The following is a 24,345-nucleotide window of genomic DNA, read 5'->3' as shown; positions in this document are numbered from 1 at the left end:
ATAAGACGAAAAATTAAGATCCGATTCCATACAGACTTGTCTCATCTCAAGATTTCTATCAAGACAAGATCAGTTATAAAGATGGTAGAGATCGGATCATTTCTTCTGGGCCCAATTTCCAATACTTATATCTATCATAACTTGCGAAACAAGTCAGCGATTATAAACAACTTATTATATCTAAATATTTTTCTTTACCAGAAATCTCGGAGAAATTAGAAGATCCATATATAAACTATATCGGGGACCAATATTTCGAGGTGTTACATGATTTTTTCCCAATTATTATACTTGTGGGCTATGAAAATCTGACAAATATATAATTATTATTATTAAGCAAAGGCTACTTGGTTATTAATTCGGGTTTAAGATTTTAACCCTTATGATGTGAGTTTTTAAATATATTTTGATAAAAAAACTAAATAGATCGGTGTGAGTTGATGTACCAAATTACCAAATTTACGATAGATAATCAATATGAAATAATGCTTTGCATTCAATAAAATAATCTCATCACATTTGAATATGTCTTCCAATTGTTCTTTTGCCTTTTCAATTCAATTATTTAGCATAGCCATCCTTCCATAGTCTTCTTTCTCCACAATAAAACTGCATTGTGATACCGCAATTGGTAATTTGACACACATGCGGCACACTCGCATAGTTCTTCCTCTTCAACAATTTGCTGTGGTCATCATGTTTTATAAATTCATTGAAGAACTAATCCACGCCACATCTATAATTTATATCGCTTGTGCCACAAGTAAAGCCAACTAACGTTAACATACAACAATTGTGCTACGCAACTACAGCAAATCGCTTTCGAAATTGGGTATCTGGGTAAAAAGAAGGCATCGAAGATAATCACAATTCATAACAAATGTTGCGGTCTACTAGCAACTCAAACATGTTTGATTAGAAAAAAAGATTTGCGCATGCGTACCATAGATTGTTGTTTATTGTTAGGCGTTTGTTGAAATATTTTATGACAATCAGTTGTAGTGCATACTTTTAAGCTTGGGTAGGGACTTTTCACACAATTAGTGTTGCCTACTTTTGTGCGCTATTGAAAATTCTACTGTAACAGCAAAGTACTTTTTTCGTCTACTAAATATTTTAGTTTTGTTATGCACTCTTGCTTGGCTGCCACATGAGGTTAGATGTGATTGGCGTTTCAACAGATACAAACATTGAACTTGAAGCGTTTTTTTAGATTTTTGTTCATATTTGCACTAGAAAAATAATCTATAAATGTATGTGGGTTCCCCATATCATACTCAAAAGAGTAGTCCTTTTTTCTTTCTTGCTTGCTGCAATTCCAGGAATTGGAATAATTTTCTTTGTTCTTAGAAATAAGAAATGATGAAGGATACAATGAGATGGCCATTGTTCTTTTATTCTTCAGTTTACTTCATTATTCTTAATAAATATTCATTATACAATTATGCATTCAATGTACATAAAGCTAAATATATTATGGATGTATAAGGGTCATGTCCTAACAAAACCATCTGAACAGCATTTATAAAATGAACGGTATGATAATGCACATGGCAGTCGTTTGTCAAATTCACATTTTAGCAATTATTGACGTGGAAATTATAAGCAAAACACATCAGGAATCTATATGCAGCATTTATAAGAAGTTCTATAGGGTGAGATAAAAAAATGAGACAAAGTCAAACGCCATAATTTTTTTCTTAAATTTTATTGAATGAAAGCAAAAAATGTCGAAAATAGCATCAAATGTAAGAATAAGTTTGGTTACCTTTGGCACGAATTATGGCCTTCAAACGGCCAATGAAATCGTCACACGCTGCCCAAATGTTGCTCTGCGGTATGTTGGTTCATTCCCTTCGAATATCATTCCCTTCGGAATATCCAAGGTCTTCGGCCAAAATGTTTGCGTGCACAAGGCTTTAATACACCCTCCAGAATATTTTCGCGATAATATTCGGCATTTATTCTGACGCCACAGTCGATTAATATGAAGAGCGACCATCGGCTGTTATGCCGCCCACACCATCACCATGGCCGGCGCTTGAGTTCTGGTGGCCAACCGAAGGTGCACATTTTCAGCTGACTTCTTTGGCAAATAAACACGATGATCGGAGAAAACCAAATTTGACAGTTCACCACTTTTGGCCAAGCGAAGCAACTCTTTAGCTGTTTTGAGTCTATTTTATCTCTGTGGCGGTGTAAGTTCTTCCAATTTTTGGAATTTAAACGGCTTTACCCCGAGTTCATTTTTCAATATTTGCCGAATGGAATATGGTGATATGTTCAGCCTACGAGCCATTTTTCGGCCACTGCGACGCGAGTTTCGATCAAGTCGCTTCTTTACTTTTTGAACCATTTCTGCTGATGTTGCTGTTTTCTTCCGTCCACTTCCGTGGCGACGGACACCGTTACCAGGATCACGGTAACAAGCGATGGTACGAGAGACACAAAAGATTTATTCACATTTAAATACTGGAGTGCTCTAACGATAGCCACTTGTGGTTTTCCAGCCAAGTGTAAAGAAATTTCACTATCAAGCTTGGATTCCATTACGAATAACTTTTTTTCAGGAAAACCCAAAACTCACCAAAATGGTTTTGTAAGCTTGTAAATAATACAATGAGCTGCCACTGGAATAATTTTAACAGCTGGTGGACGAGTGGCTTGGATTTGACAGGAGTCTGAAGTTGGTTGCAGTTTTTTCATCCACCCTGTATGACCTAAGTCGAGATACATCCTATATTTAAATTAGATCTGTTGTTGATAGAAATATTAAGATACAAGATGTTTGAAGAAAATCCTTGATTTTTCACATGTATAGAGATTATAATAATTCAAAAAATGGCCCATTGATATCAGACGGAATAGGCAGATAAATTTCACATATATATTCACATCAGATAACTTGTTGGTGAAATTATTGTGATGAACAAATTTTTAAGAAAATCATTGACTTTGTTCGCATGTTATGAGAGCTATAATATTCAATTTCTTTACATTTGTGTCGGAGATGTGCACCAATATATCCCATCCCCTCACTAGATCTTCTGTTTGTAGAAATATTAGGTTGTGTCAAGTTTGAACAATATTGGATGTTCATTTCGCATTTTATGAGCGTCATGGTTATTCAAATTGTTGACAAATTGTGTGGGAGGTACCAGAAGGAGTGTACTGATATTGCCCATCTCCGAACTCGATCTAAGGTTAATAACAATATTACTATGAACCAAGTTTGGACGAAATCAGACGTTTCCTTCGGGAGCAATCGTGCGCACCAGCCAGTCATGCATATAAACAGACGGCCTTTGGATCCAAATGTGGGTAACAAAATACGGAATATCCGGAGGAATTTTTATGTGGGGGCTGTAAGCACATATGGAGCTTAATACCTTTTTCTTAAGAGCTTAAAAAAATAACGTATATCCGGTATATGAGTTACAAACTATAAATACAAAATTTCAAACAACTTCGTTGGAAAATATTACTAAAATGTTTAAAAAACGAAAATCGGAAGGTTTCGCTATGTCGGGTTTGTAGAAAAATAATTCTCAATCGCATAAAATATTCGGACACAACATGTATATGAACAAAATTTGACCTACAAACCTTGGCTTATTTATCAGAATGATTATTCCAAGTTTTGCAAGATTGTGTGCAGACATGCCAAACGGATCCTAGGTACAATTGAATAGAATATTTTGTATTATGATGATTTTGTATTTCGATGAATTTTATTGGAAACTCCAAGAAATTTCACCGGTAAAATTGGTAATTCGTTCGAATATAAAATCCTTATCCCTATGCATTCATTTTGAAGGTTTTTCTTATTTTACAGTGGAGGGTATTGAATTTCTGTCCGTCCGAATTTTAACCTTTGTATACCCTCCACCATACTATGGAGGGTACATTAACTTTGTCATTCCGTTTGTAACTCCTCGAAATACTCATGTCAGACCCAACAAAGTATATATATTTTTGATCAGCGTAAAATTCTAAGTCGATTTAGCCATGTCCGTCTGTCTTTCTGTTCTAATCACGCTATCTTTCGAACGAATTGAGATACAACGGTACCCCAAGATATTTGGTATTTTGATGATTTTAGCGACATTATTCATCGCAATTATTTCAAATTTGGTACTTGAAGTTCGAAATGGATACTACAGCCTGAGACAGAAAATGGTCTGTGCAGGTCCACGTCTTCGTATGGCCCCCATATAACGGTACCTCCCGATATTCGGTATTTTGATGATTTAAGCGACATTATTCACCAGAATTGTTTCAAATTACGTATTTAGAGTTCGTAATGGGAACTACAGTCTGTAACAGAAAATTGTCTATGCAGGTATAGGTCTTCGCATAGACCCCATATATCAGTATGCAGGTATAGGTCTTCGCATAGACCCCATATATCAGTACCTCTCTATATTCGGCAGGTACAATACCCACCGAAATTGTTTGAGATGTCGTATTTGACTTTCGTAATGGATACTATAGACTGTGTTGGGGAGTTTGTTTGTAACAAGCGAATGAAACTAATAAAGTCCCGTAGTTCCTTTTTGTGATCTGCTGGTTCTGAGGTGTTTTAATGCATACCCATCCGCCTATATCTGATACCAAATATTGGTTGTCGAATGCATGTTGCGAATGTGAGGAATTAAAAACCAAATCGGATGAAACATATATATGGGAACTATAGCTGATTATGTGAAAGCTATTGTCGATTTTCCCAAAATTTGATGTACCTGCTTCCAGACTGAATTCGGTTGGATGTGCCAAAATTCAGGTAATTTGGACTGATATTTGGTGCACGGTTGATAGGTTGAAGATATATATGGGAGCTATATCTATATCTAAACCGATCTTGACAAAATTTGGCAGAGGTATTTCTGGGCTGTATCTGATATCTGTACCAAATACCACTTTTTCGAGTGTATATTACGAATGTGAGAGACCTAAATACCAAATCGGATGAAACATATATATAGGTGCTATAGCTATATCTGAATCGATTTTCGTCAAATTTAATGTGCTTGCTTCTAGACCAAATTTGGTCGAATATGCAAATATTCTGGTTGGCTATTTAGTGCAAAATTAAGCCGAAATCGGTTGAACATATATGTGGGAGCTATATCCAAATCTAAACCGATCTTGACAAAATTTGTGAGGATAAACATTTGTATATATGGTAGCTTTAGCTATATCTGAACAGATTTATACCAAATTTGAAGTACTTGTTTTTAGGATGAATTCAGTTGTAATTGCCAAAATTGAGTCCATTTGGGTCGATATTGGGCATTTGATGAACAATAAACCTGATATCGGATAAAGATATCTATGGGAGATATATCCTAATCAGAACCGATCTCGATAAAATTTGACAGAGGTATTTTTGAGCAGTATCTGATGTGCGGTACCAAACATCATTCTTGTGGAGTGCATATAACGCATGTGAGGGACTTAAAACCACAAATCGGATGGCACATATATGTATATAATAATATAGGGTTCGTCCTTGGGCCAAATAAACATTGCCTGCAAAATTTCATCTCAATCGGATAATAAATGCGACTGGCATTATTAAAAAAAAATACATGGTCGGACTGACATGCATTAATCGACTCAGAAAGTGATTTTTTGAAGATCCTCAAAAGTTACTATGGGTTTATCTAGCTTCTTTTTCCCTGTTTCAAACAAATACACAAAGACATATTACCCTTACCACTATGTATATTTCTTCCTTTAAGTTTATTTATATGTATATATATTACTACCAATAGTTCTAGATCTGTCTTATTTGGTCGAAATTCCGATCATACGATCATGTTACGCCTAGAACAAAATATGTCAATTGTTGACAAAATCGACTCATACATAACTATAACTTTCATATATTCCTTCCACGGATTTAATATTAAGCCTTCTCAAGGTCAAAATATGATCTATATAGTAATGCTATTTGGTATGAGAGATCACATAAAGTACTAAAATATTTCTGTAAAATTTAATGGATAACTATCCATATGAAATATTACTCCCATATATTAGTTCCTTCCGATTTCAAATTTAAATCGTTTTAAAATCCTGATGATCCCAAAACTTTATCCTCCCACAAATTAAAATAAAATGTATTTGTCTTTAAATGCTGAACGTTTATTTTCGCAAAAAACATGTTATAAATAATTTATTATTAAATTAAATAAATACATTCAATAAATAAATATAATAAATAGTTAAGTAAATACGTAGCACAGTTTGTGATGTGTGATATTCTTGCTGCCGAAAGTGAGAAAATTCTACAAAAAATAGCGTTTTCTTTTGGAATTTCCACAGAATCATACAAGAAAAGGAAAACAAACACACTTACTCATACATAAGTTAATAATCTTTGTCTGAAAATCTCTTAAAAACTACATTAAATTATTGAAACATTTCTTATGTGACTAACGGATTAAAAGATACAATGGATGGATGCTGTTGAAGATGAAAGAAAGAAAATAAGAATGCAAATGAAAATAAGGAAGCTATACCGCTTGCTTGCTGGAAATCTTCGAAGATGATGAAGTGAATGAAACAGTTAACAAAAGTTTGAATGAAGACACCAGCGTTTTGATATGATACAGTGAACTGAGGAAATGGCAGAGATGAAAAAGTGAACATTTTCTTCCACATCAGGAACATGTAGCCAAGGCGTGCGTGTGGCACAATCAGAACATGCCAAAGCGGAGTGCCAAGATATATTTGATGCTGATACCGGCGGTATGGGACTGACGTTGCACGCAAACATAGCCAAAAGTTCAAAGTTGAACTGAAGCTGCTGGTGTTCCGAAGAAAAAGAAACGTTAGAGTTTAATAGAAAAGCAAAGTAGATTTGCAGTTGAGTGATAGACAGATGATACAGAAATAGGAGGAAATCTATGGTCTGGCAAAAAAATGAAGAGAAATTTGATATGAAAACTAATTTCACAAATAACTGTTACAAGACGAGGCCAGCTTGAGCAGTAGTAATGGGAAATATTTATCTTCAGTAGATTGGAAATTGAGGTCTGACGACTTCAGAATGATGCCAAAAATGTGTGTGAGTGTGCGTGTTCGGCTTAAAGCGTGCCGCTAAACTATTTAGAAGTAAAGATTTGTGAACTACAATTTCATTTTAATTACACAGTGTCATTGCGTTTGTGAGCGAAAAATAATAAATTATCTATAAGATAATTAATTTTTTCATTTGGAACAAGCTCTCCACTAGGTTAGTGTCTTTGTTGTCATCGATCGGTCGGTCTACTGCTCTTTTTTTCTGTGGTACCGTTTATAGCTTCTTATCGCTTGATGATGACTTTAACGGTTGCTGTTGCTGGACTTGCTGTTGTTGTTGCTGCTGCAGCTGTTGTTGTTGCTGTTGATATTGTTTTGTATAGCTACGATATGCCAACTCTTGGGCCTCATTTAGGGAACGTCTATCCCAGCCACCACTGCCGCCACCGCCCGAGGACCAGCCGCCGCCACCACCACCACCGGAGGACCAAGTAGAACTGCCGCTTGACTTGCCACCTCCCGACAACAGTTTCTTCAAACCAATGATGCCTGCCAACAGCAAGGCAATCTTGGATATAATCAAGGCCTTGCCGGCCAAAATGTACAGCATACCCATGGCAATGGGTATCATGCCCATCATTTTCATAGCCATACCCATAATCATCATGCCCATCATTTTCTTCATTTTACCACGACCTGCAAGAGACAAAAAACAAAAACACAAAATAAAATTTCCATTAAAAATATTATAAGATAAAAAATGTCAAGCAAATTTTTATATGGAGAGTGAAAGCTTGTTACATTTTTTGTCGTTGCAGCTATCATTCATTCATTTAATTTTATTTGGAAAATTTCAAATGAAAAATCTCGCATACATACAGATTAACAATTGCCATCATTCAATCACACTTTGTTGAAGGGGATATTTGGTTTGAAGTGTAAATCACTTGACTTTCGCCTTTTTAATCTATAAAGTATTTCCATAATTTTTTTCCAAAGTGGTGTGGTTGTGTGTGTGAATTTAAATGTGAAGATTTTCATTTGATTATTTTTTAAGAAACTGGTTTAAAATATATGTGTTTTTTCAATCATGTGTTTGAAGTTTGCGATATTTGTATGTTTAACCTAAGACATATTTTACGGCGTTCGAAACATATTTTACCTAACATCTTTCATTTAACACTAAAACTAATTCTGATCGGAATACAAATTTCGTCGAATAAAACAAATTTCTAAAATGCACACACAGTTAATTTCTTTTCTTCGACGTCTCTAAATATCATTTATTCTTGAGCTCGCCTCCTGCAGTTATACAATGCAATTTTGGTTTTCCATCATTGCCTTTTTTGTCATTGTTACGCCCCAGAATTTTAAGTTTGATTGGGTCAAAAAGTTTGTAACACCTCGAAATATTTGACCATGACATATATATGGATCTTCCTATATCGCCGAGCTGACTCGATCTAGGTGTGTGTATCCGTGTGTCCACATGTCCATGTTAAATTGTAATTGAGCTACATGTAGCAATTATGGCCCGATCCTAATGAAATTTTGCATGGAGGTGGGGTTAGAATCAGAATATTGAAATGGATCAAAAACCCGAAAATTTCATGGTTTTGCAGTTGATGTAGAGGTCACAATTATTGACCAATCGACTCGGAATTTTTTGTGGGGCTGGAGTTTAGAGCTGGAAGGAAGCCTACCAATTTGAATGGTAATCGAATACTATTTAGCGGGTGAAATAGACCTTAAATCTAAGATATCGCATATATGGCAAAAAATATACAATATCATATGTCAAGGAGTTAGACCGCTTATAACTCAAGAACGGCTGGGTGGATTTTTATTATTCTCATCAATTCAAAATGACCTTTTGGCAGAAAATCCAAAATTTAGAAAATCTGCAAAACAAGAAGCTATTAAAAATGTGAATATTTCTCTGTAATATATTTTGTTTTTTTTTTTTGTCATATTTTTCATCTCATGAGATTTCAGTTAAATTTATTTCAGTTTTAATTAATTTATTTATTTTTGTTCCATGTGAACCAAATTAAAGCCATGTGTCTTGAAGGTGTAAACCTATAGTCGGAAATACCAAAAAAAAAAAAAAAACATTTCGTTCATCCATTATGCACCCTCTCAGCGATGCTTATTTGAAATTTCCAGCTCTATCCCTTCCCAAAATACCACATTATCATTATCAGTCATTTCTAAGCCAATCGTCCGACAGCTGTTAAAATTTTGCCAGCGACAGCTCATTACATTGTTTACAAGCGTACAAAAGCATTTTGATGAGAATTTTCCAGAACAAAAGTTATTCGTGATGGAATTCAAGCGTGATTTCTTTATAATTAGTTGGAAAACCATAAGTGGCTATCGTCAGAACACTCCAGCATTTAAATGTGAATAAATCGTTTGTGTCTCATACCATCGCTCGTTATCCTGATATTGGTAGCGGGCCCGACGTCAAGGAAGTGGACGAAAAAAAAAACAGCAACATCAGCGGAAAGGGTTCGAAAAGTAAAGAATCGACTTGATCGAAACCCGCGTCGCAGTGGCCGAAAAATGGCTCGTTAGCTGAACATATCGCAATGTTCCATTCGGCAAATATTGAAAAATGAGCTTGGGGTAAAGCCATTGAATTTCCAAAAAGTGCAAGAACTTAAACCGCAACAGAAAGAAAATAGACTCAAAAGAGCTAAAGAGTTGCTTCGCTTGGCCGAAAGTAGTGAACTGCCGAATTTGGGTTTCTCCGATGATAAAACAGTCGTTTGCCAGTAGTTTGTAAACAAACAAAATGATCGTGTTTACTTGCCAAAGAGGTCAGCTGAAAATGTGCACCTTCGGTTGGCCACCTGAAATTAAGCGCCAGACGTGGTGATGGTGTGGGCCGCATTAAAAGTCGATGGTCGCTCCCCGGTCGTATCAATCGACAGAATAAATGCCGAATATTATCTCGAAAATCTGGAGAGTGTACTAAAGCCTTGGACACGCAAACATTTTGACCGCAGACCTTGGAAATTCCGAGAGGACTTAGCACCATCGCACTCAGCACGTGCCACTCAAGAATTGTTACAAAATGAGGTTCCTCGCTGTATTTCCAGCGCACAATGGCCATCAAAATCTCCGGATACCAATCCGTTGGATTATTGTGTCTGGAGTATTTTGGAAAGGAAGGTTGGCACTAAAAATACCAAAATGACGATCGACTTATTCAAGCGTTTCGCCGGGAATGTGCCAAAATACTGGAGAGCAACATTCGGACAGCGTGTGACTATTTCATTGGCCATTTGCAGACCATAACATAACTTAACTTATTCTAAAATTTTATTTGATTTGATAAAATTAAAGCTAAAAATTATGGCGTTGGCTTTGATGCAGTTTTTTTTATCTCACCCTATATAAATAACAAATAACATTGCTTTACAGGGTTGTCCATATTCGACGGGCCCATCTGGCAACGCCATAACTTTTGACAGAGATGTCACATCGCTTAATGACATACCGCGTTTGAAGCGTCAGTCCAAGCAGATTTTTACCATTAACCAATACACGCCACGCGAAATAGTAGAAATTTACATTCAACAGAAGAAGCCAATTGTAAAAACTCAACGTGGTTTTAAAACATTAAAAAATGTGAGAAGTGAGCCTTCTAAGAACACCATTAAGCGTTTATACGAAAAATTTTCGACTGGTAAGGCTCTTTCTAATCCGAAGAGGCCATATAAAAGTCGACCAAGGCGATCGGCCGAGAATATCGCTGCCGTACAAGCCAGTGTTGAGAGGTCCCCAAGAACATCCCAAAAACGCCGTTCTCAGCAGTTGGGCATGGCTCGGTCCACTTTACAACGGATTATTCGCATTGATTTGCATTTGTTCCCGTACAAAATTCAATTGACGCAAAGAATGCGGACAAGCCTCGTCGATTGGAATGGGCCCAAAGAGTCATGGGTCCGTCGAATATGGGAAACCCTGTATAGTGCATGATATGATTTCGATAAGGATAACATTAAAAAGTATTTATTGTAGCAATAGATATACCGAACCCAGTATCACCAAATGGTAAAATTCGTTGAATATGAAAAAAAAAACTATTCAATTAGGTCTGATAATACATTTATGGTGAAAAAAATAACCGTCAAAACCGATGAAGATATATATATCGAAGCTATATATAAAAATCTGAACCAAGTTATGGAGTGCATATTATGGATGTGACTGACTTAAACCCCACAAATCGGATGAAACATATATATGGGATTTGATATACTTACTTCTACACTGAATTCAGTCGGATGTGCCAAAATTCAGGTCATTTGGACTAATATTGGTCATTATATATAGCTAATATATAGTTAATCTGAATTCGGTTGAAAATAAATGTAAGAGCTATATCTGAATTTAAACCGATTGTCACCAATTTCGATAGGGTTTGCCCTTGGGCCAAACAAATCTTGTTTAGAAAATTTCATCTCAATCGGATAATAAATACGACCTGCATTTGGTTCACAGAATACATAGACGGACGGACGGACTGACATGCATATGATTCTATGAAAATCCTCAAAAGTAAATATAGGTCTAACTCGCTTCTTTCTCCCTGTTACAAACAATTGCACACACATAATTCCCTTACTACTATGAGGTGTAGGGTATAATTAGCATCTCAGCTATTGGCACCAGCGGAAAGATCGCAAATCTCATAGGCAAACCTCTTTTTTCTAAGCATGATCAATTTTTTCTTCAAATTATGTCATAAAAAAGTGTTGGATTTTGTCTATCGCCATTCAAATTCCACATATATCGGTCTATAATCGTAAAGTGGATAGAATGAGGTTTGTCTGGAGGAAGATATCGTGGTTTTGCTGGCACACACGCGATGACCGTTGTGCATAAATGCTGCGTTATTAATTTCCCCTTTTAAGGCTTGAGTCGTTGTCGGATTATTCGCATAAACCATCGACTTCAAAACAGCCCAAATAAAAGCATATAAATGTGTTAAATCTTACGATCTAGGGGGCAATTCTGCTCTTCGAAACGCAAAATGACACGACCGGGAAATTTATCGAATATTTTCTCTATATTGAAATATTAAAAATTCTAGTTGGGTCACCTATTACTAATTCTGCTATTGAGTGGGGTACATCGTATGAAATGTCCGGTATTGCCTATCTCCGAACTTGATCTAAGATTGATTATACTCCCATCGTGCGCACCAGCTGGGCTGACAGGCTGTGGTAACGGATCCTGCAACGGATTTCATCTAAAGAGGCCTAGTGCCTAAAACTGCCGTAGCCATTCAGCTTTCTAGTGGCTAAATATAGTTTTATTTGGTTTCAAAATCAAATATAAATTTTTATGCAAATATTGATTTTGTTAGTGTAAGAAACGATTTCTTGTTCTTTCACAACAAAATATATTTCAAATTAAAATTTTTAATTAAAATTATTTCAATTTGATTTATCTACCCTGAACATTAAAAGTTCTAATTGTATTTCATATTATGAATATTGTCTTTTTTTTTTTTTTGAAACGCATCTTCCCAACAGAATTCTAATGAGCATTTCTTTTATGTATTTTTTAATTTATTACTTCTTCTGTTTGAATGTCATGGATATCTGAACAATGCCTATTGAATTTGTATTCATCTGATAAATATTTTCTTGTTCACATTTTTTTTTGCAAAGTCCTCAACACATTGTTGCAGTCAAGAAAAACAAGTTATAAATTCAATTTAAATAAATCTCCTAATGCGATTTGCCAATTTCCATTGTTCTGCCATAGATTATTTGCTACGATAAGACTTCCCCTTAAATTTTATACAATTCGTATTAAAATGCCCCTGCCAAGTTGGCTAGCTAGCAAGCTACTTCGTCTATGCTGTGAAGGCCAAACAGTAACAGTTCGGGAATAAGTCATTTTTCATTTGTCTTTGCACAAAAAAAAAAGTAACAAAACTGGAGCAGTTTGTTTTCCATTTTCAAAAACAAGCAATGACTGAGAGACACATAGTCCAAGTGTGCGTTTCATGGCCAAATGTTGTTCTACTAGCCATGTTGGCCGCTTCGCTTGTATTCTGGTGACATTCAATTTAAGGTTTATGGGTCAATTTCGTGGTAAACCAAAAACGTAAATAAATGAAAACAATGTTTAAGCCATCATCAAAAAAGACAGAAACTGAACACACAACAATACCAATAGGGCCGGCACATAATAATAAAAAGCCATAAAAAATGTGTAACGAAAAAAAAGACAAAGCTTTTGTCACCAGCATAAAAATGGTTTCAGATGTTCACTTTGCAAGTTTCCATGCATTAAAAACTTTGGAGAAAGAAAAAAAGAAACATTCTTTCTTAGGTTAATTTCAAGAAGCCTACAAATGCCTAAAGGTCGTTGAGAAAACAAAATTAAAATGTAAATGATTGTCTTATTACCACCACAATGGATCATCATAGCAAAGAAAAACAAAAAGTTCCGTCAATGTTTGCAATGGGCACAGTATGAAATTTTGATGGTGGATGGCGGATACGGAAATGGGAAACACTTCATTGGCTAGAGAAAATCCATGGAAAACTTTTATTACCTATTTGTGCCCGGTATTCGCGGAAATAATAATATTTAAATTTGGTGCCATTTTTTTGGGAGAAGATGGATTTTAATTACTTTTATTTTTAGGATTGTTGTTATGACGATGTTGAATTTGGTCTATTTATATTTGGTAAATTTTTGTTATTTATTGAGAAATTAATTATAAATATACTTTATATTGCTAATTTTCTATTGTCACCAATTCGGAAGAAGTAAGAAAAGGACGAAAGTCAAGCGTGGCGTGCGATACTACACGACACATATTTAGCAGACCTACCCTTTAATTGGAAATTTCCTTATTAAATGCGCTTTTAATTTTATATTTGAAACAGGTTAAAGTAAAATATGAGAGCTATATCTTAACTTCAGTCGATTTCCACTATATTTGATGGAGGTATTATTTTCCTCCACTTCGATATGCACACTGGGTGAGACAAAAAAAATGCAACAAAGTCAAACGCCATAATTTTTACATTTTTTTTTTTAATTTTAAAATGAAAGCAAAAAATTTCGGAAATAGCATCAAATTTTAGAATAGTTTTAGATTTGTTTGAATTGGTCACCTTTGGTACGAATTATGACCTTCAAACGACCGTCACACGCTGCCCGAATATTGTTCTACGGTAGTTTTGCCCAATCTCGGCAAAGCGTTTGCTTGAGGTGAAAAAAAACCAAAATACTCCAGACACAATAGCCCAACCGATTGGTATCCGAAGATTTTGGTGGCCATTGTGCGAAATTAAGCTAGCAACCTCATTTTGTAACCTTTTTTGGGTGGCGGGTGCTGAGTCCTGTTGGAATGTCCAAGGCATGCGGCCAAAATGTTTGCGTGCCCAAGGCTTTAATACACCCTCAAGAATATTTTAGAGATAATATTCGGCATGTATTCTGATGCCACCGTCGACTAATACGAGTGGAGAGCGACCATTGGCTGTTATGGCAGCCAACATTATCACCATGGCCGGCGCTTGAGTCCTGTGGCCAACCGAAGGTGCACATTTTCAGCTGACCTCTTTGGCAAGTAAACACAATCATTTTGTTTGTTTACAAACTGGTGGACAACGAATGTTTTGGGGTTTCGATCAAGTCGCTTCTTTACTTTTCGAACCATTTCTGCTGATGTTGCTGTTTTCTTCGGTCCACATTCTTGACGTCGAGATACGCTACCAGTATCACGGTAACGAGCGATGGTACGATACACAAAATATTTATTCACATTTAAATACTGGAGTCTCTAACGATAGCCACTAGTGGTTTTCCAGCCAAATATAAAGAAATCACACTATCACGCTTGAATTCCATCACAACTAACATTTTTCCTGGAAAATTCTCACCAAAATGCTTTTGAATTTATATATGTATATACTTACATCAGAAATGCTGAAATCGACATCGACTTAGAATGTCAAAAACTGTTCATATATTGAAGCGTAGGTGGTACAGTTATTTTGGGATAGACTAAACTCTGTAGGCAATTTTCCACAGCAACCGATTATTACCAATTTCAATAAGGTCCGCCTTGGTTTGTATTCGATTTGTGTAATAAACGATGCAGTTTATATAGGCGAGAAACTCGAAAGAATTCCACAAGATATTGTGAAAAATAATAAAAGAAAACCATCAGGTTTCGTTCTCTAATTTTCGAATAATAGCAACTTTAACTAATTTGCTTATTTCCAATTTATTGGAAGATGTTGCACGTAAATGGTCTTCCTAGATCTGGAACCAATATTTCCCAAAGACCTATAATCTTTCAGAAGTGGCAAAAGATTAACATTTATTATTGGTTTTTGACTGAAACGCAACGAAATCAGCGTTAACGAAATAGTCAGAAGTGCGTCTTTCCTGTATTTGTGAATTCTCCAAAAAGTCACGGGAATGGACATTTTCGTATTTTGTCTACAAAAGTTGGCAAACTATTTCAAACATTGAATATTTTTGGATGGCCATCCAAAACTGCTTGGCTTTTGCAATGTCCGGTAACCCCCATTCAAATGTGCGTGAGGATCGGGCGATAATTACGACCTGCTGACAATTTTGCAGTTTTTTGGTCCATTTCAACAACTAAGCATTTGGCGATCATCTCCAAAAGAAATAGGCTTCTATTCTGACCCTAACCCCACCTTCGTGCAAAATTTCGTAAGGATCGGGTCATAATTGCGACCTGTGGCGTGATTACAAATTAACATAGACAGACGGACAGACGGACAAACTTATAATAGCCCCAACACATAGTGTTGTAGGGTATAAAAACTGAAATAACCCCACCATTTGGAACGAGTTTGGCAATTTTCAAAAAAAAAAAAAAAATAAATAAATAAATACATAAAATCCTTTAAAAATTCTGGTAAAATCTTAAAAATACCAAATGTAGCCATTATATTAGGTTCTATACGACGACATGGGCCTTCGTACAATACAATGTAAAACGTGAAAAAAATTCAGTGAATAATGTAGCTAAAATCATCAAAACACCAAATATAGGGAAGTTCTATAGGGTGTGTATAGCAAAACGTCGCGGCGACCTGCACAGACAATTTTACATTGGCTGTAGTATCCATTACGGACTTAAATGACCAAATTTGAAAGAATACCGGTGAATAATTTCGCTGATATTATCAAAATACCAAATATCGGGAGATACCGTTATATGGGGGCTATACGAAAACGTGGACCTGCAAAACTAATTTTCTGTCTTAGGCTGTAGTATCCATTACGAACTTCAAATACTAAATTTGAAAAAATTCCGGTGAATAATGTCGCTAAAATCATCAATGTACCGAATATCGGGAGGTACCGCTATAAGCGGGCTATACGAAGACGTAGACCTGCACTGACAATTTTCTGTCATTGGCTGTAGTATCTATTACGAACTTCAAATACCAAATTTGAAACATTTCCGGCGAATAATGTCGCTTAAGTCATTGAAATGCCGAAAATAGTGAGGTACCATTATATGGGGTATATACCAAAACGTGGACATACATGGTCCATTTTCAATACCAAAAGTCCTGCAGATATAATACACATTTGAGCAACATTTTATCAGCCTACTTCATTTCGTTCGGAAGCTACAGTGATTTTCACAGACGGACATCGCTAAATCCACATAGAATTCTATGCTGATCAAGAATATATATATATATATACCTTATATATCTAAAGTGTATATTTCCAGGTGTTACAAACGGAATGACAAACTCAATATACCCTCTATACTATGGTGGAGGGTATAATAAATGGACAAGCATAAATCAACTCAGAATGTGATTCTACGGGAAGACACCAAAAGGAACTATGGGTCTATCTCATGTCCTGCTGCATGTTACAAACAAATGCACAAAAACGTAATGATATAATCTAAAGATCATGCTAACAATTTTAAAATATACAAGTTGAACCCTCAAAAAAAAAAAAACAAAAACAAATTTATAGCAATAGTTTTAAAAGCTACGTTTATGCCTTTAAATATCCATCTTCAGAAGAAAATAAAATTTGACAAAATATCCCCCGTCACACAAAAAATAACATTTTATTCTTTAGAAAAATATTTAAAAAAACGTCAACATCAAAGAAGCGGCTGGCAATTTGACTTAATTACACAAGCGTCTCTCTCAAAACTAGGACACATTACCGATGTTCTCACAAATCCACCTACATTTTCCACACTGATATTTCTTCACTTGTGTTCTGACATGGTTGTGCAATTTCTAGATTCTCACAAAACTGCCAGTAAATGTGTCAAAAACTTAATTTTAATTAATATTTTTTAGCACAGTTTCAGTCACGTGAAGTAACAAAGAACGAATAACAACAACAGCGCAAAAATGCAAACAAAAGAACGATAATTATATACTAGAACACACAAAAAAAGGAACACTGAATGAAATAACTGCATTATTCGATCTGGCATTTCAAAACGATATCAACCAACCCATTTTAGTGTAATGTAATATCTTCTTCATTCGCAAATGCACGTCTCAACAGCAAAATAAAAAAAGAGAGAAAAAAATAATTAAATTTATTTAATTGCAGCTGTTTGATGAATTCCTCTTTTTCGATGTTCAAAGTAATTTCCATTAACAATGCACTCTGCGAAGAATACAGATTGGAAGAATAAATTCTGTGCAGAGTGTAAACATTCTCAAGTAGACTTCATTAAATATTTGAAAGTTTCATGAATATCCAATTAGTGTTAAATGCATAATGTTAAGTGATTACGCACAAATTCACACAGCGAAAAGTTAACTTAACTCACTTCAAAGTTCTGCTGCTTCAAATTGGATTGGATTGGATTCTTTTAGCACAGCATAGACGATGAATGAAGTTGTTGGTGTGAAATTTCCATAAATCGACTACGACGAATGTAAAAATAAACACCAGCAGCAGCTGCATTTTAGAATATAACTAAGTCAGTGAGGGTGAACAATTTTTGTCAGCATATTATTAAAAATAAAATGCCGTCCAGATTTAAAAATATATAAATTTAAAGATATAAGTGCAGGTATAAGTCCAAATTTTAAAATTAACGTTGTATTTTTTGTCATATCACATACAACCCACAACCCACATACAACCTTCATTGAAAATATAGCATATGCCAAATGTTTAATAAAATCATTGTCCTAAGTCAATATTGCACTGTAAAAGTCAACAGACGAAGGAATTTCGGCTTTTCTAGTTTTCTATGTGGCAGAGTGCAAATATATCAAAGCAAAATATTAGATTTCTTCAAATTTGTATATTTTTGCAATCTTGGTCTGCTATATTAGGTATGTCAAAGAAAATCAACAATTCTATATGTTACTCCTATGGCTTATATCTGAAAATGATTTATAGTTACTAGGATGGTTACTAGGATCTCAGTGACAATTTATGCACGGCCGTCAGCCTCTCTGTCCACGTAAAACATACTGGTGGCTTATATTTTCAGCTTCCAACCTTTTTCAAATCACTATTGCACTGCAAATGTCAACAGATGAAGGAATTTCGGCTTTACTAGTTTTCTAAATGGCAGAGTGCAAATATGTCAAAGCAAAAAATTAGATTTCTTCAAATTTGTATATTTTTTGCAATCTTGGTCTGCTACGTTAGGTATGTCAAAGAAAATCAACAATTCTATATGTGTCTGTGTTTTTTACTCTTATTTATAGTTACTTGGATGGTTACTCAGATCCCAGAGACGATTTATGCAGGGCCGTCAGCCTCTCTGTCCACGTAAAACATACTGGTGGCATATATTTTCAGCTTCCAACCTTTTTTTAATTCAAGCAAAAACCTGGTAGGCGTATGTGCCACGTTTTCCAGTGCTTGTAATGACAACAATATATCCTCTGCATTGAAAGTATCCCAACAATAATTTTAACTACATACCTTTTGCATTACCAGTGTGCTTAAAACATAATAAGTTATTCCTAAGAATTATACGAGCCAAAATTACTTTGTGAAACCAAGTAATGAGTAACTGCGGCTACCATATACCATACGTATGGTACATATGGTGCAGGGTGAGATGAAAAAACTGCAACAAACTTCAGACTGCTGTCATTTCTTAGCCACTCCTCCGACAGCTGTTAAAATTATTCCAGTGACAGTTCATTATATTGTTTACAAGCGTACAAAAGTATTTTGGTGAGAATTTTCCAGAAAAAAAGTTATTCGTTATGAAATTCAAGCGCGATAGTGTGATTTCTTTATATATGGCTGGAAAACCACAAGTGGCTATCTTTAGAGCACTCCAGCACTTAAATGTAAATAAATCTTTTGTGTCTCGTACCATCGCTCGTTACCGTGATACTGGTAGCCCGACGCCAAGGAAGTGGACGGAAGAAAACAGCAACATCAGCAGAAATGGTTCGAAAAGTAAAGAAGCGACTTGATCGAAACCCGCGTCGCAGTGGCCGAAAAATGGCTCGTGAGCTGAACATATCGCAATATTTCATTCGGAAAATATTGAAAAATGAGCTCGGATTGAAATTCCAAAAAGTGCAAGAACTTACACCGCAACATTCGTTGTCCATCAGTTTGTAAACAAACAAAATAATCGTGTTTACTTGCCAAAGAGGTCAGCTGAAAATGTGCACCTTCGGTAGGCCACCAGAACTCAAGCGCCGACCATGATGATAGTGTGGGCCGCCTTAACAGCCGATGGTCGCTCTCCGCTCGTATTAATCGACCGTGGCATCAGAGTAAATGCCGTATATTATGGCGAAAATATTCTGGGGGTTTATTAAAGCGTTGGGCACGCAAACATTTTGACCGCACACCTTGGACATTCCAACAGGACTCAGCACGTGCCACCCCAGAATGGTTACAAAATTAGGTTCCTCGCTTCATTTCCAGCGCACAATGGCCACCATTTCCAGCGCACAATGTAATGGGTCAAAATACCGCAGAGCAACATTCGGGCAGCGTGTGACGGTTTCATTGACCGTTTCAAGGCCATAATTTGTGCCAAAGGTGACCAACTCGAACAAATCTTAACTTATTCAAAAATTTGATGCTACTAGCGACATTTTTTGCTTTCATTCAATAAAATGTATAAAAAATTTTTAAATTATGGTGTTTGACTCGGTTGAAATTTTTTTATCTCACCCTGTATGTACAGCAAAAAACTGTATGTGAAATAAGTCAAGTACCACTACTGAAATCATGATGGAGCCTACACTATTAAAGATAGAGCATTATAATTTTGCACAGCACATTGTTATTATTCCTAGAATTATATAATTTAGGGATAGCTCCCGTGTAACTATATCTCTTAATTTACCCCTAATTTGGGTTCTTGGAAGGTAAATTTATTTCTCGCAGAAAAGTTTGATATAAGTATATTTGATTATAATTACTTAACTTAAGAACTTAACATGACTTTAACTTGTTTGTTTGTTGTTGTCATGTTTGGTACAAATAATTTTCTTAAACTTTTGTTTTTTTTCAGGTAAGGATAAACGAAACTTAAAAAGCAAATTCTAAAAAAAATGAAAGGTAAGACTTTTAAAGGTGCTGTGGTACTATTTATCAGGTTAGAATCACATTCTGAGTCGATTCATGCATTTCCGTCCGTCCGCCCATTCGTCTGTTTAACCGATTTGGAGTTTAAATTCCAAATCGGTTAAATATCGGTTAATATGCATTCCACAATCTCTGGTACTAGATATCAAATACAGCTCCGAAACAATATAATATAATATATTCGATATAGCTCCCATATATATCCTCAAACGATTTCGTGCAAATTATACACCAAATGTGCCAATATTAGTCCAAATGACCCGAATTTTGGAATTTCCGACCGAATTCGGACTAGAAGCAAGTACATACAATTCGGAGATTTGTATGGGGTTTGGGGTTTAAAGTCACTCACTTGGTAATAAGCATTCGATAACAATGATATTTGGTACCAGATATCTTATAAAGCTCGGATATATTTTTTCCAAATTTTATCGAATACGGCCAAGATTTGGATATAGCTCCCATATATATGCTTAGTCCATTTCAGGTTTATTGTGCGAATAATGGCTAATATCAGCCCAAATGGAATGAGTTTCGGCACGTACGTATCCATTTTGTGCCACTCGGCTCCGATATATCTTTTTACACCATCCACCTTAGAGGTTATAAATTTGTCATTCCGTTTGTAACACTCCCAAATATTCATTTGTCTGTCTGTTGAAATCACGATAAAGCCCCCATACAAGGTACCTCCCGATATTCGGTATTTTGATTGTTTTTGCAACATTTTTTCACGGATCTGTCTAAAAATTGGAATTTTGTTGGCCATGATGGGTTCTAGTTCCGGTGACGAAACATTGTATGTATAGGCCCACGTTTTGGTATAGTTTATGATTTTTGGAATTTTTTTAACGGATTTGTCTAAAAATCGTTATTTGTAGGTTATAATATGTTCTAGCTTGTGTGGCGAGACATTGTATGAATAGATCCATGTTTTGGAATAGCCCCCATATAAATTTTGTTACATTTTTTCATGGATTTGTCTAAAAATTGGTATTTGTAGGGTACAATGGGTTCTAGCTCATTGTTTCCTTTACACTAAGGCGAAGGTTATTAAAAGTTCGGCCCGACCGCACTTAATGTTTTTTTACTTGTTTTAATATAATCCTTCTTCAAGTGATATCATGCACTCTATAGCTAACTATAACTGCTCTGCAGTCATAGTGGTGTAGGGTATCATATAATCGGTCCCGCCCGACTGTTGACTTTTCCTTACAGGTTTATAAACGATTGTTTTTTTGTGAATTCTGCAATTGATGGAAAGTCCTCACATAACAGTCTCGTTTTTTTGTAACAAAGACAACGTTGAGTAAAACGAAATAAGTAAACGTTGTCAAGTTTGGATAGCGGCCTAGGATCTGCGAGGATTTAGATATGATTTTATAATATATTAAGAAAACATATCTTTAAGCATGGACGTGTAATTAGTTAGATTTAAAAGGTAAGAATTAACTACGTACGTCCATACCGATTAATTATTGGATTACCATATTCTATGGATGACCTAACCAGCATGCATGGTCCATTTCACAACACTTTCCTTTTCCTTGATAATTATTTCTCATCTTACTAAACTCACCTTCTTCCAATCCGCGGCCCAATTCTTCAGATGACAACTTGGGAAAACTAACTTGCAATGTATGGGCATTGAAGAAATTACTTAAACGTTCGATCAGAATATTGGTCAGTTTTGTGTCCCGATCTTCACCAGACCTAGACAGAGTTGATTCCAATTCATTTTCACTAGTCATCGGCCGAATATAGGGTACTGCGCCAGCAGAAGCTGGCATTTTCACAACTTTAACACCATCGGCAATAGTTATTGAATCAATAAATGAGATGCGATCAATAAAGGATATAGCCTTTTTCTTAAGACATGGCACAAATCCACCATCGGTTCTGCTGCACTCATCATAGATCCTCAGAATGGTACGTGTTCCGGCATTTTGAAATGTCGAGGGCGATGATGAAATATTTTCGGTGCTGGCACTAATGCCATGTAGGCAACAAGACAAAAGGGATAAATACAACAATAACATTGATGGTGATTTACAACAACTCATTGTCTTTTTGTTGATCATGATTTTTTTTCTTTTTTGGTATTCGTTAGTTTTTTTAGTTTTTTTTTTTTTTTCAAAATTGTTTATTTTTCAACACTTTGGACACAGTTTTGTGTTTTTGGTATGTTTCCACTTTGTTTTTGGTTTAATTGTTTTATTTTTATTTTTTTTTTTTTTGTAGTTGTTAATCCTTTATGCGGTTGCTTGATCCTTTAAGTGGTTGCAATTGTTGCACCCAACCACTTTTTTTTTTCCAATATATTTATATATTTTTTCCGGAGTTTACAAATGCACTTCTTCCTCCTATTTTTCTTTGATGTGTTCACTTTAGATTCTGATATAAAACTAATGCCGAATGCCTTCGTTGTCTATAGTTTATATACGACGATAGTTATGGCCAACAGCCATACCGTTCATAACTTTGGGAGTTGAAAAAGAAATTTTCTTTTTTGTTTTGATCTCTCATTCATGTTTCTCATGATTTCTTCGCCCGACAACAACTTCAACAACACTTTCATCGTGTTTGGCGCTCAAATCGTGGTTGTCTTCAGTCTCAAACCAATGAATTTCTTTTGCTTCTGTTCAGTGGCTCAGTGTAAGCAACTCAAACAGCTAGAAGTTGTATGCGGTTACCTCTGTTAGTTTGCTACTTCTGTTGTTGCAAGTAGTTTCTTAGGCATTGACTTGATCGTGCAACATAATGTTAAAGTTGCCATATCACATTTTTTCAGAGAAACTTAAGTTTATTTAAGTTATTAAATTTAGTTTAGCCCTAGTTGTTCATTTTGCATTTCCAGCTCATCTTGGAAATAACTATATATGAATTTGTTTTGAAATAATTTCACAGCAAAAATTAATGGGGGTGTTTTACTCGAGGCAATGTTCATTTGTATTCGTTCATAGAGAGTCGTGAAATATCCTACCTCTCTCTTTTAAACAATCATTAGAAAACGTCTAGAACAAACGATATCAACAGGACCCTAGCATGTAGGTAGTCGTTGGTGGGCCATATTTGCGATAAGGTTATAATTAAGGAAAAGGTACTAAAATATGCAATAAACTGTGTTTGTACCCTACAACACCATGGAATTGTAAGTTTGATTGAGCCAAAAATTGTGTAACACCTCGAAATATTGGTTTCCCACATAGGATCTGTATGGATCTTCCTACAGGGTTGCCCATATTCGACGGACCCATGTATTTAAAAAAAAAAATCAAAGAAAATAATAAAAATTTGGCGGTTGGCAATGTTAATCATTTAATTTGTTCCTAGTAGATTTGTTTACATCAATTTTTGAATATGATATCTCTCAAATGGCCGCCTCTGGCGTTGATGACGTATTGTGCCCTTTTTGCTGCATTTTCCATCGTTTTTGCCAACATTTCGGCCGGAATAGCGGCTATTTCTTTACGAATGTTGTCCTTGAGCTCTTCTACGGTCCTTGGCTTGTTAACGTAAACCTTTGACTTCAAATATCCCCACAAGAAGAAGTCAAGCGGCGTCAAATCGGGCGAACGCGGTGGCCAGTCCAAATCACCAATTTTCGACATTAAACGGCCCGGAAACAAATTCTTCAGAAAATCGATTGTTATGCGACTTGTGTGCGGTGGAGCGCCGTCTTGTTGAAACCAGAACTGCCTCATACGCTTTCGACGA

At 35.6% G+C, this 24,345-nt stretch overlaps 1 protein-coding gene across 1 annotated transcript; it reads right to left on the bottom strand.

Moving 5' to 3' along the window:
* Nucleotides 1-6,134: 6,134 nt before the first annotated feature.
* LOC101890637 (uncharacterized) lies at nucleotides 6,135-22,750 on the bottom strand. Its single transcript, XM_005176839.4, has 2 exons — nucleotides 22,208-22,750; nucleotides 6,135-7,725 (listed from the first exon to the last, which is right to left on the bottom strand). Exons 1-2 carry the CDS (start codon nucleotides 22,707-22,709, stop codon nucleotides 7,304-7,306), a joined length of 924 nt encoding a protein of 307 aa, XP_005176896.2. The 5' UTR covers nucleotides 22,710-22,750; the 3' UTR covers nucleotides 6,135-7,303.
* Nucleotides 22,751-24,345: the final 1,595 nt, after the last annotated feature.

The sequence above is a fragment of the Musca domestica genome, unplaced genomic scaffold (genome assembly GCF_030504385.1).
Source record: "Musca domestica strain aabys unplaced genomic scaffold, Musca_domestica.polishedcontigs.V.1.1 1, whole genome shotgun sequence".
In the NCBI taxonomy this organism is placed as follows: domain Eukaryota; kingdom Metazoa; phylum Arthropoda; class Insecta; order Diptera; family Muscidae; genus Musca; species Musca domestica.
The sequence above is the reverse complement of the archived record's forward strand: the minus strand, read 5'-3'. Positions and strand labels throughout refer to the sequence as shown.